This window comes from Bombina bombina, chromosome 6 (assembly GCF_027579735.1).
Source record: "Bombina bombina isolate aBomBom1 chromosome 6, aBomBom1.pri, whole genome shotgun sequence".
In the NCBI taxonomy this organism is placed as follows: Eukaryota; Metazoa; Chordata; class Amphibia; order Anura; family Bombinatoridae; genus Bombina; species Bombina bombina.
Genome location: NC_069504.1, coordinates 335,442,928 through 335,458,716, shown reverse-complemented (window position 1 = coordinate 335,458,716; position 15,789 = coordinate 335,442,928). Strand labels below are relative to the sequence as shown.

Here is a 15,789-nt window from a genome sequence, read left to right as displayed (position 1 = left end):
AATGGTTTGGAAATAGCAAAGTGCTACTTGTATTTATGGCCCTATAACTTGCAAAAAAAGCAAAGAACATGTAAACATTGGGTATTTCTAAACTCAGGACAAAATTTAGAAACTATTTAGCATGGGTGTTTTTTGGTGGTTTTAGATATGTAACAGATTTTGGGGGTCAAAGTTAGAAAAAGTGTGTTTTTTTCCATTTGTTCCTCATATTTTATAATTTTTTTTATAGTAAATTATAAGATATGATGAAAATAATGGTATCTTTAGAAAGTCCATTTAATGGCGAGAAAAACGGTATATAATATGTGTGGGTACAGTAAATGAGTAAGAAGAAAATTACAGCTAAACACAAACACCGCAAAAATGTAAAAATAGCCTTGGTCCCAAACGGACAGAAAATGGAAAAGTGCTCTGGTCACTAAGGGGTTAAGTAGCGTCCTTGCTACCTACAGCGGTTCCTGGAAACAACTCTTTCTTTACTTAACAACTCAAAAATGTTGCATAAATAAACATAGAAACATAGATATTGACGGCAGATAAGAGCCATAGGCCCAGCAAGTCTGCCCGACCTTACCTAACAGTATAAACTTATCTAGTTCGTAGGATAGCCCTATGCTTGTCCCATGCATTTTTAAAGTCCCCCACAGTGTTTGTTGCTACTACCTCTTGAGGAAGTTTATTCCATAAATCAATCACTCTTTCTGTAAAGAAGTGCTTCCTCAAATTACTCCTGAATCTACTACCCTTTAGCTTGAGCTCATGACCCCTTGTTCTTGAAGCGCTCAACCTGAGAACGAACAATAGCATAATAGCTTGTTCTATGGCTAGTTACCACCCAAGAAGCAGCCTCTTTTTGCTCAACATGTGCCTTTCACAGAGAAGAACTTTCCTGAAGCATATCAGTCTGATCCTGACTTCACAGTACAGTCCAGCCCCGAAATACCAGGCAATCCCTCTCTGAACAAGAGAAACAGCAAAACCCCAGACGTACGTTTCGGCCAATTGTGGGCCTCGTCAGTGAGGTGCAGCCATATCCCTCTAGGCACACTGAGCAACGGGTCCACGTCTGGATTCCCCCATCACACTTAGGGAGACTTGCCCAAGTGTCATAATTTGCATAAATAAAAAGAGAGAAGAGCTCAACCTGAGAATGAACAATAGCATAATAGCTAAATAAAGTATCATAATTATAACAGATATGAAATTGTTTGCCCATTAATTAGCGTCCTTGCTACCTACTGGAAACAACTCTTTCTTTACTTGACAACTCAAAAATATTATTAGTGAAAATGATACAACGCTGCTCAAGCTGTAACACCTTTAAATGATATTGAGGTCATCAGCCAAAGTCTAACTACTGCTCAGTATGAGAAGAAGACAGGTGTAGGCTTGCTTAGATTCTGCACAGCCTGTTTTCCCATAAAAAATAAACTGGCGTTTCCTTCCTGTGTCTGTGATAGAGCTCAAGTTACTGCGGGCTTACAAAGTAAGTAAAGTTGTTTTTATTTATATATTCTGTTTGGTTTCCTTGTTAATGGGTGTTTAAAGCAGATATGCAATCTTGCTATAGAGTGAGGATCGCCTGTACTCTAAAGATGCATTACAAATTAACAATTTAACTCCCCTATAAGTACAATTCAGTCCGCGTATTAATTTTATTGTCCAAATGTCATGAAAAAAACTTTATACCCACTAAATTTTAAGGTGCGATAAATACAAACAACAGACGGTTGTCATATTTCTGCTGAAGGCACAGTATGGCCTTTTAAGTGCTTTATAAGTAAAGCAGCGTGGCAGTTGCTGGCTAACCCAGAAGGCCCACCTGCTCCATGCATAGTATTACTATTTCCATATTTTCCTTACATGTTTTTTTATTGGTATCTTATTGATGGTTTGCAAAAAGTAGGCCTTTATGCATCCCTTTTAGAAGTTATGGAGGTCGCTAATATCATGGCGGGTTACTACCTTCGTGTCACCTGTCTGTAATTTTTCAAGTGCTCTGTTTATATTTACGTTACATGACAAGAGTCAGTGAAACGCTTACTCTCTATATATATTTATATATATCACACAACACCTAAATCCAAACATCACACAATGGGTTAATGCCTTTTGAGTCAATATGACCATGTGACTTTGAAGTCCTCCTCTGATTAGCTAGCATGGTCCGTGACGTGTGAGTCTCCGCTAGTCTACCACTCAGTGCTGTGAGCCGAGCGGCCCTTGGTGTGTGTGGCATTTGAAATCAGTTTGTGAGTTCGGGAACTAATATCTCGCCTTTACGTAGCACGCTAACATGGAAGCACAGGACCCTGGCAGGTAAGGCCCTCGGTGCTACGGGTTAGTGGGTATTGCCCCTTCTAGTTGCTTATTTAAAGGCCCCAGGGTCTGAGCTAAAGGGTCAATACGCATGCGCAGAAGGCAGGGCGCCCAGGCCATTGTGTTGAATGGAGGGAAGATTTTAATGTCAAAACCGAATAAACGCACAAATATCGCTTGTGCAGGCAGACCACTATACACTACATAGCTATTGACCTGATCCAACGGTGCACGCACAGCTTCAAACGTAAACACATATATGATGTATGTGTCCTGCAGTTTACTGTGCACTAATGAGGACACAGTTATTACACGTTATTCTTACTGTAGATAGCGCTCTAAACAGTCACTTTCAATAACTGGCATATAGTCCTTAAAATGCCATATTGCAATTTTCAACACAATGGGCAATTGAGGATTACATTGATCCACTGTGTGTACCTTGTATATGCTGTCAGTGTAAACATTGGCAATATTTTTCAAATACACGCGAATTTTGCATAGCGAGTTCAGGTTTTGTGCTGTGACCATATACACCATGAATCAGAAATAGCTCTAGCTGTATGAATTTACATATGTACAGAAATTTCAGAATTCCTGAATCTAAAACTTCACTTTGAAAAGTAACCATATGTTATAAAAATTGGTTTAGTTTTCTGAAAACCCTAAACACAAACTTATACCATATTTGTTAATTCCTGTGACCTCCTTACACAAATATCACTTTTAAAGGATTCTTTTTAGTAGATTGACAATATAATAAACCAACAAAATCAAGGTTTTGTATTCCAAAAGCTGTCAAGACCTCACAGGTCTCTCTTCAGATGATTATAATACTTTTTGTTTCTTTACAGTCAAGTTACATTTCAAATCTGAAAAATGTACTATTGTTTTAGAGCATTTAATAATTGCACTGTTGCTTATATATGACTGTTTATTAACTGTTCCAAATGCATTAAAAACATACAACAGCTACAAAGCAGCAATGTTTTACTGGGAGCTAGCTGAGCACATCTAGTGAGCCAATGACAAGGCATATGTGCATAGCTACCAATCGCTGGCTAGCTCCCAGTAGTGCAATGCTGCTCATGAGACTACCTAGGTATGCCTTTCTGCAAAATATGCATAGAGAACAAATGACATTTGACAATAATGTAAATTGAGAAGTCTCTTAAAATTGCATGCTTTGGCCAAACCATGAAAGTTTAATTTTGAATTTCATGTCACTTTTAAAAGTAACTAACTTAAAGGGACAGTCTAAGAATACCAAGAGAACAAAGCAAAATTGGTGATAAAAGTAAATTGGAAAGTTGTTTAAAATTACATGCCCTATTTGAAACATGAAAGTTTTTTTTTTTTTTTTGACTTGACTGTCCCTTTAATAAACTTTTTACCTCTGTGATTATCTTGTATCTAAGCCTCTGCAAACTGCCCCTTATTTCAGTTCTTTTGACAGACTTGTATTTTAGCCAATCAGTGCGGGCTCCTAGGAACTCCACGTGCGTGAGCACAGTGCTGTCTATATGAAACACATGAGCTAACACCCTCTAGTGGTAAAAACCTGTCAAAATGCCCTGAGCTAAGAGGCTCCCTTCAAGGGCTTAGAAATTAGCATATGAACTTCCTAGATTTAGCTTTCGACTAAGAATACCAAGAGAACAAAGCAAAATTAGTGATAGAAGTAAATTGGAAAATTGTTTAAAATTACATGCCCTATCTAAATAATGAGTTTGTTTTGGACTAGACTCTCCATTTAAAGGGGCATAATACTCATATGCAAAATCACTTGAAAGTGATGCAGCATAACTGTAAAAAAGCTCACAGGAAAAAATATCACCTGAATATCTCTATGTAAAAGAAGGTTAGATATTTTACCTCACCATTTCCTCAGCTCACCAGAGTAAGTGTTCTGTAAAAAGTTATCTTTCAGTTACTGCCTAACTGCAGGTAAAAAAAAAGGAATAAATGAACAGCAGCCAATCGGTATCAGCAGTGCTGAGGTCATGGTCTGTTTTACTGTGATCTCATGAGATTTCATAGTAAACTTCCTTAAACTGAATAGGGAAACATGTACATGAGGCACGCTCCCTTTTAAGTCCTGGGACAGGCATAATGATTTGCAACTTAAAGTCCTTTACAATGGGGTGTGAATACTTAGGACATTATGTAAAAAAAGGAAGATATTTTACCTCAAAGAGATATTCAGGTGATATTTTCTAGTCTGCTTTTTACAACTATGCTGCATCACTTTCAAGTGTTCAACATTTTGGTATCATGTTCCTTTAACATAACTAGTACACCTGGAGTGCCACAATTGTCCACCTATAATGGATGCTGTAGAACAGTTAACATAATTGATAACATTTATTAAACCCTCCAGAAGGCTGACATTTTTGTATCAGATATGGTCTGTGATACGTAATATTTAAAATTTGTGATCATGTTTTTATATCTTCGTTTGCAATCACTTTCCATAGCTGTAATGGTATTTATATGCTTATTGCATTTGTTTTTCAGTTATTATTCCCTACAGCAAGCCCAGGCATTTTATGCTTATCCATTTCATCAGATGAGCAGTGTGCCTTCACCTATGGACCTAGGCAATGAGCAGAAGACTTTACATACACTAACAGGGGTCCCAGCTCACGAACTTCAAGCATTCTCAGGCATTCCTGCCAATGAGCCTCATGTGCTCCACACTCTCACTGGAGTGCCAGCCTATGAGCCTGTGAACCAGCAGACATTAACAGAGATCCCAGACTATTCTCAGCAGCCCATGCCAGGTAATTTCAAAGAATTGGAAAAATAAAAATATCACAAACATGGAAATTTTCACAATGAAAAAAAAAATCTAAAAAGTCCAAATAATGTGAATAAGAATGGCTGCACTAAAGCAAGGAAGAAACTTCAGAAGCTCCAAAATCTGGAGGAAAGGAAATCGGGAAGCGCTAAATCAATTCCAATGATGCCTCTGTTGCAGTGTGTACCTCATACAGATGAAAATAAATAGTGCAATGCTGTAACAACCAACAGAAATAAACTTCAGCCTAGTACTCGCACAGTATCAAACTATTATAGCTCTTAGACAATAGAATGTCAGGAAACCTGTAAAAACTGGAATTCTTCCAGACTTTAAAGCCTTTATTAAAATAGATAGAAACAATATAATTGCCTAAACGTCACTCGGTGCCACTGACAATAACTGCTGTCTCCCAATTTAGGAGTAAGTCCTGCTGTCCATACTCCCAGGTTAAGAGTCACTTTGTAAACGCAGTTCAGTGGATCTAGTGAACAGTGGCAGGTTCTACGTCAGTGTATTTCCGTTAGAAGTTGCAGCATTGCAATTTTTATTATCAAAGGTGCACACTAAAACAGATACACCAGATGCATTGTTGAAATTGCTACAGCTGTTCCTGATTTCCTTTCCTCCAGATTTTGGATTTTCGAACGTTTCTTCATTAGTTCAGTGCACAGTGATTTTTATTAACATTATGATGAGTTTGTTTATATATATATATATATATATATATATTTTTTTTTTTTTAATGGTTGTATTAAAGGGACATGAAAACCAAAATGTTTTCTTTATGATTTTAGATAGAGCATACAACTTTCCAATTTTATGTCTATTATTGAATTTGCTTAGTTCTTTTAGTATCCTTTGTTGAAAAGCATACCTAGGTAGTTTCAGGATGTGGGATCTAGCTGATTATTGCTGTGTGTGTATATATGTATAGCTTCAGGTGCTTTGATGTACTTGTTTCTATGACATTTGACAAAGGCACAAGATATGTGCCGAAACAGTATGTCTGATTTTTTTAATTGTATCATTAAAGCAATCTTTTATACTAATCAAGACCAGTGAGTGCCTGCATCTTTGGATGGTATATATGTGTGTGTGTGTATATATGTATATGTGTATATATAATGTGTGTGTGTATATGTGTGTATATATATATATATATATATATATATATATATATATATATATATATATATATATATATATATATATATATATATATATATATATATATATATATATATATATATATATATATATATATATATATATATATATATTGAAAAGTAAGAGGAAATCAAGAGGGCGCACAGCTGGACACTAGAATTGATAGTGACAATTCATAAAGTGAGTGTGTTACTTTTTAAAATAAATGTTAGTTATTAAATGCAGGGAAAATAAATGTATATAATGTCCATGAATTCTTATTATATTCAGAAATTCAGTCTTTTACTTTAGATATTTCGACACTTCTTTGTCTAGGGTAAGTTGAATGTGCTTACCAGAGGTGACCTCAATCTTATGAGGTAAGATGTAGGTTTGTTTGATTTTAAAGATGTTTCTTAGGCTCTTGTCAAGTTGGTTTCCTATGTTCTTTGCTGAAGGAATCTTTATTCCAATGGAACACTTGAGCTCTTTGTTTCCAGGGATCTTCTTGACAGAGGTATGTTGCTTTGAATGGAAATCCTGGACTCTCTTGAGTGGGTTGTATGTGCCCGATGTCGTTTGTTGAAATGGAATTTCTTGGACTCTCTCTTCTCTCTTGGTGGTGATAATCTTGCTGGTCTCAGATGCTCACACCGGTTGTGATGGAAAATAGAGAAAGAAAGATCAAGAACATAGCGTAATAACGTTTGGATAAAAAAGCCCTTTTTATTTAACAATGTTAAATATGCTTACATTAAGTACCCTCAATCATGATATGAGGTAAGATATAGACACGAAAACTAGTATTTTTGTCCTGGTCGGTTCACTAGTTGCTGCAGCACTGAGAAGGGCAAATGCGGTGTATGGTCCTTATACAAAGTTCAAACTACTGACCGCACTTTGAGGTAACTGAAAAAAATGTGTGTTGCTGCAATAAAGCTAAGCACCTGTGTTATCAGATCGGAAGTTCAAATGGTGCGTATGGAATGCCCGCCGAGTTTGTGTGTGTCACAGAGCGGGATATGCTCACAAAAGCATATGAAATGACAAGTGTATATTAGCTGTGTGAACGGTTACCCGTTAGTTGTACTGCGATGCCGTGCCGCAATTGAGCAAAGGAATGTCCGCCCACCTTCTATCGATCGAATATATAGCTATGCTCTATGTAAAGCTATATATTTCCCCTGTCTGTTCTCCTACACTGGACACTGTCTGACTGTTACCTAAGCCCCCCTCATGATTTTTACAACACCTCCTCCTCTCCCTGCACTGTCTTCTTAGCTATTCTGTGTTTTAAGATATAATCTGTAAATTCCATTGAATTGGTCAGTATTGTTTTAGACTTGATAAAGGAAGGAACTCTTCCAAAAGCTTGTCAACTTATAAATGTATAGTTAGTCCAATAAAAAAAGTATCATTGCTCAATGCAATACTCTTGTTATTTTGATATCTAAATCTCTGGTCTAACACGGCTACTCCAATCAAAAAAAAATAAAATAAAATAAAAAAAATAATAATAATAAAAAAATAAAAAAATAAAAATAAATATATATATATATATATATATATATATATATATATATATATATATATAAAACACACCACTTGACACTGGCTTACCAATGTGATCAGTCGGCTCCAATTAATGCATTGCTGCTCCTCTAAAAAAGGATACCAAGAGAATGAAGCAACATTGACAAAAGAAGAAATTTGGAAAGTTGTTTAAAATTATATGCTCTATCTGAATAATGAAATAAAAATCTTGGGTTTCATGTCCCTTTAACATTAGAACAATATATAATTAATTGGTATATATTGATATATCCCATTAACAGCTTTGATCCACATGACAAGTTATGCTCGTCATGCACATCTTAGCCTTTGGGCGCATAAGCCCTTTTTTCGTCATTCAGGAGGATCACCAATCAAACTATGTTTTCGGCGACCCCTTCACTACAGGCCGGGTATAGTGGGTGGCACTCCCAGGCTTCATGGGACTGCTGGTGACATCGCCACGTACGCACATGTTGGCATCACAAAGGGGGCAGAATGAGAAGCTTAGTGTTGCTGCAAGGGATCTGGATGGGGGGAGGTTCTTCAAATCCCGCAATCTCGGCTCCTTTAGCAGTTACAAACATCCAAGACCCCTCATTTGAAAGAGAACAACCTGCTCTTTCAAATGGTGGTGGAGTAGTACTACACAGTAGATGTTTTAATAATAAAGTTAAAAAATGTGGTTGGGAATGTGTCATATGTGAAATTTAAAAAAATTCTGGTGTGTCTAATAAAGTTTATTTTCTAGTAGACAAGACACTCTCTCAAAAAAATATGAATTTTGTATAGTCAGGTGATCACTGTTGTAACAGTGAACACCTTGCAAGAAAAAAATGCTTTTTTTCCTGTACTGTACAATGGGGCCTATCTAAATATATTATAATTCCCCAAAAGCCCGAATGGACCCTTATTTCACAGTGGCTATTATTGATGACAATTTAGTAAGGTGATCACAGTAACAGCAATGGCCACTTGACCTATTTTCTTTTTTTTTTATAAATATAATAGTGACATAGTGTGAATCTGCTGGGCCTGCTGAACACCCCACCCCCATAATTTGTGTGGGTCACTCACTGAAATTTGACTTATAATAGGGTTTATATGTAGGTAGCAAAAGGCACAAAATTGTTGGTGTTGGGGTGATAAAAGGCTTAGCAGCAAAGGTTAAAGGGACATCAAACTTTTATGATTCAGGCAGAGAATATAACTTAACAACTTTCCAATTTACTTATATTATCAGATATACTTCATTCTCTTGGAATCCTTTGAGCAAAGTATACGTAGGTAAGCTGAAGAGCAGCCATGCATAACTTGGTGCTAGCTAGTGATTAGTGACTACACATCTATGCTTCTTGTCATTGACTCATTTCATATGTTCAATTAGTTTCCAGTAGTGCATTCCTGAGCCTTCTTAGGTTTACTCTTTAACAAAAGCTACCAAGAAAGCAAAGCAAATTTGATAATAAAAGTACATTGGAATTTTTTAATTTTTTTTTATGTTTTGTCTGAATGAGTTTAATTTTGACCCTACTGTTACTTTAAATTTTATATAGTGCTAATTGAATATATTATCCCCATAGAGAATTCAGCAACTGAAGGTACTAGATTGTTAGATTCATTGCAGTCCTGTTGTAGAATGTTATTTTTAAAGGGACAGCCAACACCAGAGTTTTTGTTGTTTTAAAAGATAGATAATCCATTAAAGGGACAGTCTAGGCCAAAATAAACTTTCATGATTCAGATAGAGCATGCACTGTGAAAAATCTTCAAGTGGATCCCCACTGAAACTAGAAAATCTGTCACCCATGCCCTCGTCAGTAGTCGACTGGACTACGGCAATGCCCTCTACGCCGGGTCCACCATCAAGCTCCAGAAACTACTCCAACGCATCCAGAACACCTCGGCCAGACTCATCCTCGACATCCCTCGCCAAAACCACATCACCGAACACCTAAGGAACCTACACTGGCTCCCCGTCAACAAGAGAATCACCTTCAAGCTCCTAACCCATGCATTCAAGGCCCTCCACAACATTGATCCTGAATACATCAACCACCGTGTCAATTTCTACACCCCCTCCAGACTACTCCGCTCTGCCGACCAAGCACTCGCAGTCATCCCCCGCATCAAGAAAAAAACAGCTGGAGGAAAATCCTTCTCCTATATGGCAGCAAGGTCATGAAACTCCCTCCCGCTGCACCTCAGACAATCCACCTCACTTACAAACTTCACGAAGGACCTAAAGACCTGGCTCTTTGAATGAATCGTCTTCCCTTAGCCCCCCTCTTTCCCCCCCCCCCATAGCGCCTTGAGACCCTCACGGGTGATTAGTTTGCGCTTTACAAGTACCCAATAGATAGATGTAATTTTAAACAATTTTCCAATTTACTTTTATCACCAATTTTGCTTTGTTCTCTTGGTATGCTTAGTTGAAAGCTTAACCTTGGAGGTTCATATGCTAATTTCTTAGACCTTGAAGGCCACCTCTTTTCAGAATGCATTTTAACAGTTTTTCACCACTAGAGGGTGTTAGTTCATGTATTTCATATAGATAACACTGTACTCGTGCACGTGAAGTTATCTGGAAGCAGGCACTGATTGGCTAAACTGCAAGTCTGTCAAAAGAACTGAAATAAGGGGCAGTTTGCAGAGGCTTAGATACAAGATAATCACATAGGTTAAAAGTATATTAATATAACTGTTGGTTATGCAAAACTGGGGAATGGGTAATAAAGGGATTATCTATCTTTTAAAACAATAAAAATTCTGGTGTAGACTGTCCCTTTAAATACCCATTCCCCAATTTTGCATAACCAACACAGTTATAATTATACAAGTTTCACCTCTGTAATTACCTTGTATCTAAGCCTCAGCAGACTGCCCCCTAATTTCAGTTCTTTTGACAGACTTGCATTTTAGCCAATCAGAGCTGTCTCCATGGTAAATTCATGTGCATGAGCTCAATGTTATCTATATGAAACACGTGAACTAATGCCCTCTAGTGGTGAAAAACTATCAAAATGCATTTAGATTAGAGACTGCCTTCAAGGTCTAAAAAATTAGCATATGAACCTTCTAGGTTTAGCTTTCAACTAAGAATACCAAGAGAACAAAGCAAAATTGGTGATAAAAGTAAATTGAAAATTTGTTTAAAATTACATGCCCTATTTGAAACATGAAAGTTTTTTTTTTGTTTTTTTTGGACTTGACTCTCCCTTTTAAGTACGTTTGCATGTTTGTTTTTAAAGGGATAGGGATCCCTAACATTTTCTTTAAGGATTTGGATAGAACATACAACTTTTTTATTTTACTTGTATTGTCAAATTTGCTTCATTTTCTTGTTATCCTTTGCTGAAGGAAGATCATTGCGCTACTGGCAGCTAGATGAACACTGTGTGTGTGTGTGTCACCACCTGTAACAATCATCTGCTGGTGTCAGTGGGAGGGAATCCAGGAGGCGGGTGGACGGTCCAGCAGCGGAGGGAGTGAGTAGGAGGGCCTAACGCTGCAGATTTTTTTTTTTTTAAAAAAGGGAGAGGGAGGGAAGGGGTGCTATGCTACAGAAAAAAAAGGGGGGAAAACCCTAACTAAGGATCGCGGGAGGTGGGGGGACCACTACACTACAGAAAATGTAAAAAAATAAAATATATTGTATTAAAAAAAAAAAAATCATTTGATAGGTACTGGCAGACAACTACCAGTACCTAAGATAGTGAGCACTTGGAGGGGGGAGGGTTAGAGAGCTGTTTGGGAGGGATCATGTAGGTTGGAGGGTAAGCGGGGATCCCATATTGCAGATAACAAAAACCATTTTTTTTTACATATCAGGTGATAGGGTAATCTCTACACTGAAGCTAAAAGTAACCTTATAAGCCACCCAATTAACTTCTTCACTGCCAGGAATTATAGCAGTGTGGTGTGCAGCTGCAATTAGCGGCATTCTAATTAACAAAAAGCCATGCATGTCTGCTATGTAAATAATTTCAGTGAGAAACCCATAGTTTGTGAATAAGTTAACAATTTTTTTAAAATGATTTATTTATTTATTTTTAATATGATCGCGTTTGGCAGGGAAATGAGTCCCCAGCAGTATTTCTACTGTAGGGTTGATAGTCTTAAAATGGCATGCTCTAACGAATTGTATCATGTAATGTTTTGACTATAATTGCCTTTTTAATTCTGTTTCCTCTGTAAAACTGATTTTGTTCTTTCTGTATGCATTTATAGAAATTGTTACATCTTTACTGAATTTTATCTAAGGCATTTTATATTTATTCCTTTAGCAGAAGAGCCTCCAAAGGGAAAGCGGAAGAGAGAGAAAGCTGAGCCAAAGCCGAAGAAACCATCTGCCAAAAAAACTCCAAAAGGGAAACAGGAAAAGATCACTGATACTTTTAAAGTCAAAAGGAAAGTAGACCGATTCAATGGTGTTACTGAAGCAGAGCTTATGACCAAGACTTTACCAGACATTCTGACTTTTAACCTGGACATAGTAATTGTAAGTATAACTTGCCAAACGAGAAGAAAACAGAGTATACTGGAGGTGCATTTAAACTAATCCTAATATTACACTAATTTGAAATAACAAAAGTGGCAAAAGATGCACATTAAAAACATAATTGAGGACTAAGCCTCTTAGTGTAATATATATATATATATATATATATATATATATATATATATATATATATATATATATATATATATATATATATAGATAGTGTGTTTTTGTCCTCCAATAATATTTTATATTCTGTGTATGTTTGTGTTTTTTTTTCAGATTGTTGTAGTAGCATGCTTTTTATTTTTCTTAACTTCATGTCTACTGCTTGTGTGTTCTAGTTCATGCCACCTAACTGCTCTAGGTTAGGAAATCATTGATTTATCACTGTAAGATACATTTGCATGTTGTGCATTATGAGACCACACACATATATCATCTCTTTGGTTTAGCTTTAACTTATTTATCAAGAGATCAGTGTAGCTGCTGTGTTGGACTAAGCCACTGAATGTATAATCGTATATAATTTGATATTTATATGTATTGCATATGAGCAGATTTATTTTTGAAAAAGGCTATGCATATTCACAAGCATTCTATTTCGCAGATTGGAATCAACCCTGGGCTTATGGCAGCTTACAAAGGTCATCATTACCCCGGGCCAGGAAACCACTTTTGTGAGTTTGGATTTATTGTAGTTCCTCTATATTTATGGAATTATGACACCGTAAAAAATATAAATTAGCAAAAAGCACCTACATCAGAGGATTTTTTGGTTATAATTTATGCACATTTTGGATTTCTTTAAAGTGAATGTCAACTTTCATGAATGAAAGTCCTGTTTTTTAAAATATTAAAAACAGGGACACTTTAATTCATTTAAGTTTACATTGAAGCCGTTTTTTTAAAATGCTCATCTTTTATTCCTAGCAAGCGTGGAACACAGCGATTCCTCCCCCCCAGGACGTCTCTTCTTACGTCAGAAATGACGAATCCGGCTTCCTCCAATCACGGCGTGGCCTCAGGCAATGTTTGCTCTGGGGGTAAGCCGTTATTGGAGGAAGCCGGATTCGTCATTTCTGACGTAAGAAGAGATGACCTGGAAACGGGGGAATCGTTGCTCTGGTGTTCCACGCTTGCTAGGAATAAAAGGTAAGTATTTTAAAAGAATGGCTTCAGTGTAAACTTTCATGAATGAAAGTGCCCCTGTTTTTAATAGTTTAAAAAAAAAAAAACAGGGCTTTCATTCGTGAAAGTTGACATTCACTTTAAAGGGACAGTCTAGTATAAATTAAACTTTCATTATTCAGATAGGACTTTTAATTTTAATCAACTTTCCAATTTACTTTTATCATCAAATTTGCTTTTTTCTCTTGGTATTCTTAGTTTAAACTAAACATAGGTAGGCTCATATGCTAATTTCTAAGCCTTTGAGGGCTGCCTCTTATCACATGCTTTTTAAATCTCTTTTCAACACAAAGAGACAGAAAGTACACGTGGGCTATAGAGATAAAACTGTGTTCAGGCACAGGGGCTTATTTAAGATTTAGCACAAAGCAATGCTAAATTTAAGACAATAGATAATAAAAAGTCAGTCATGTGATCAGGGGGCTGGAAGAAGGTTCCTAGATACAAGGTAATCACAGAGGTAAAAAGTGTATTAATATAACAGTGTTTGTTATGCAAAACTGGGGAATGGGTAATAAAGGGATTATCTATCTTTTAAAACTATAACAATTCTAAGGTAGACTGTCCCTTTAAGCTATTTTTAAATCTAAATATACCTACAGCTTATGTATTTTTGGTAATAATACCAGTCATATGCTTGCATTTTTTTTCTTTTTTGGTATATATTATCTCAAGTAATTATATAAATACTTTTTAGCATGCAGCTGAATAAATATTTAAAGGATGTAGTCTCATTTGTTATCTTAGAACAAAAATGCAGACTTATTTGGTGCTGACAGGTGAGAACTCCATACACCTATCTAAACCATTCAATATTAATAAGAATGCCATCTAAAATATTCTGTTTAATGGTATAATTACAGTTGCTAGATTACTAGGGTAAGGGAAAATATATTTCAGAAATACCATGGAAAGTTTAAATTTTAATGTCAGATATAAAAATTTTTTTTTTTTTTTTTTTTAAAAACTTATTTCCACTTTAGGAATTAGCAAGAGTTACATATTTTTTTTTTTTTTTTTTTTTTATGTACAACCGTTTGTATTTTTCTATAGTCTATATACAAACAGGAGCTGTGGTTCCTAGGATTTGTAGAACACTTTAATATATAGTATTGTTAGGCTTTTTGCAGGATAGTATAGTTCAGTATATCATTTTGGACACACATTTTATATTTGTGTTGTAAACAATTTTGCTAACAAAATCACTGTGGCTAGTCTGCTACAGTAATGTCTGAATCAGCACCTCCAAATAAGGCAAAAGAAAAGGCATTAATGTATTCAAAACATTTTCACATTTGAATATATTGCAAGACTAATGGGTTAAATGCTTGTATTTTAAATGTGTCACTAGATCTGTGTATTGAAGCATATCCTAAAATTATTAACCCCCCCCCCCCCCATATACTATCTCTTACCCTACCTTCCCCAGCAGCTTTTTATCATCTACAGCCCATAAGTCTTACCACCCACTCCTATAGAAAGTATAGACGCATGCTTCCACAACTTTATGGTTTCCTTGTAAACAATGATGGGGCATGCACAGCAAGCTCGTCACGCCAAAGTAAACACAGAGGAAATTTTGGGCAGACTTGTTGGGCCTATGGTTCTTGTATGCCGTCAAAATCTGTTACTATGTTTAAAGAGCACATGAAACACATTGTCTTATGTGCAAGAAAAGGAAAAAACAGAACAGCTGGGGCCTCATAAGCTATTTTCCCTATAGGGAAGTGTCTCTTCCTCTCTGGACTGAGCGACCAGCAGCTCAACCACATGGATGACCACGCACTTCCAGAAAAATATGGCATTGGCTTCACGAACATGGTGGAGAGAACAACACCAGGCAGCAAGGACCTATCTAGGTATGTAGATTTATATTAAAGTGCTAGAAAATGCTATTAAAATAGAACTGCAATAGGTGTTTTATTTTTAAGTAAACCTAAATGCAATGTATAATTATATAGCTTAATTGGACACTAAAGTCAAAATTAAAACTGATGATTCAAATAGAACATGCAATTTTAATCAACTTTCCAATTTACTTCTGTTATCTAATGTACTTTGTACTCCTGGTATGCTTTGTTGAAGAGTAAACCTAAGTAGGCTCAGAAGCATCAGGGCATTGCTGGGAGCTAGCTGCTGATTGGTGGCTGCACATATATGCCTCTTGTTATTGTTCGGTAAGCATCCAGTAGTGTATTGATGCTCTTTCTACAAGGGATACCAAGAGAATGAAGCACATTTAATAACAGAAGTAAAATGGAAAGTTGTGTGAAATTGT

General features: G+C 36.3%; 1 protein-coding gene across 3 annotated transcripts in view; it reads left to right on the top strand.

The window, feature by feature from the left end:
• Window positions 1–1,360: 1,360 nt before the first annotated feature.
• The window catches only part of TDG (thymine DNA glycosylase), a 41,728-nt gene continuing 27,299 nt past the window's right edge, over window positions 1,361–15,789 (top strand). Inside the window, exons 1-5 of one of the 3 annotated variants that reach the window (XM_053716969.1) lie at window positions 1,361–1,486; window positions 4,837–5,102; window positions 12,106–12,320; window positions 12,931–13,000; window positions 15,235–15,370. In XM_053716969.1, coding sequence (XP_053572944.1) covers window positions 4,889–5,102; window positions 12,106–12,320; window positions 12,931–13,000; window positions 15,235–15,370 — 635 coding nt within the window. In that variant the 5' untranslated portion in view covers window positions 1,361–1,486; window positions 4,837–4,888. Of the gene's footprint in view, window positions 1,487–2,180; window positions 2,320–4,836; window positions 5,103–12,105; window positions 12,321–12,930; window positions 13,001–15,234; window positions 15,371–15,789 lie in introns of those variants that run through there. The other 2 variants (XM_053716967.1, XM_053716968.1) reach the window with 2 other exon arrangements.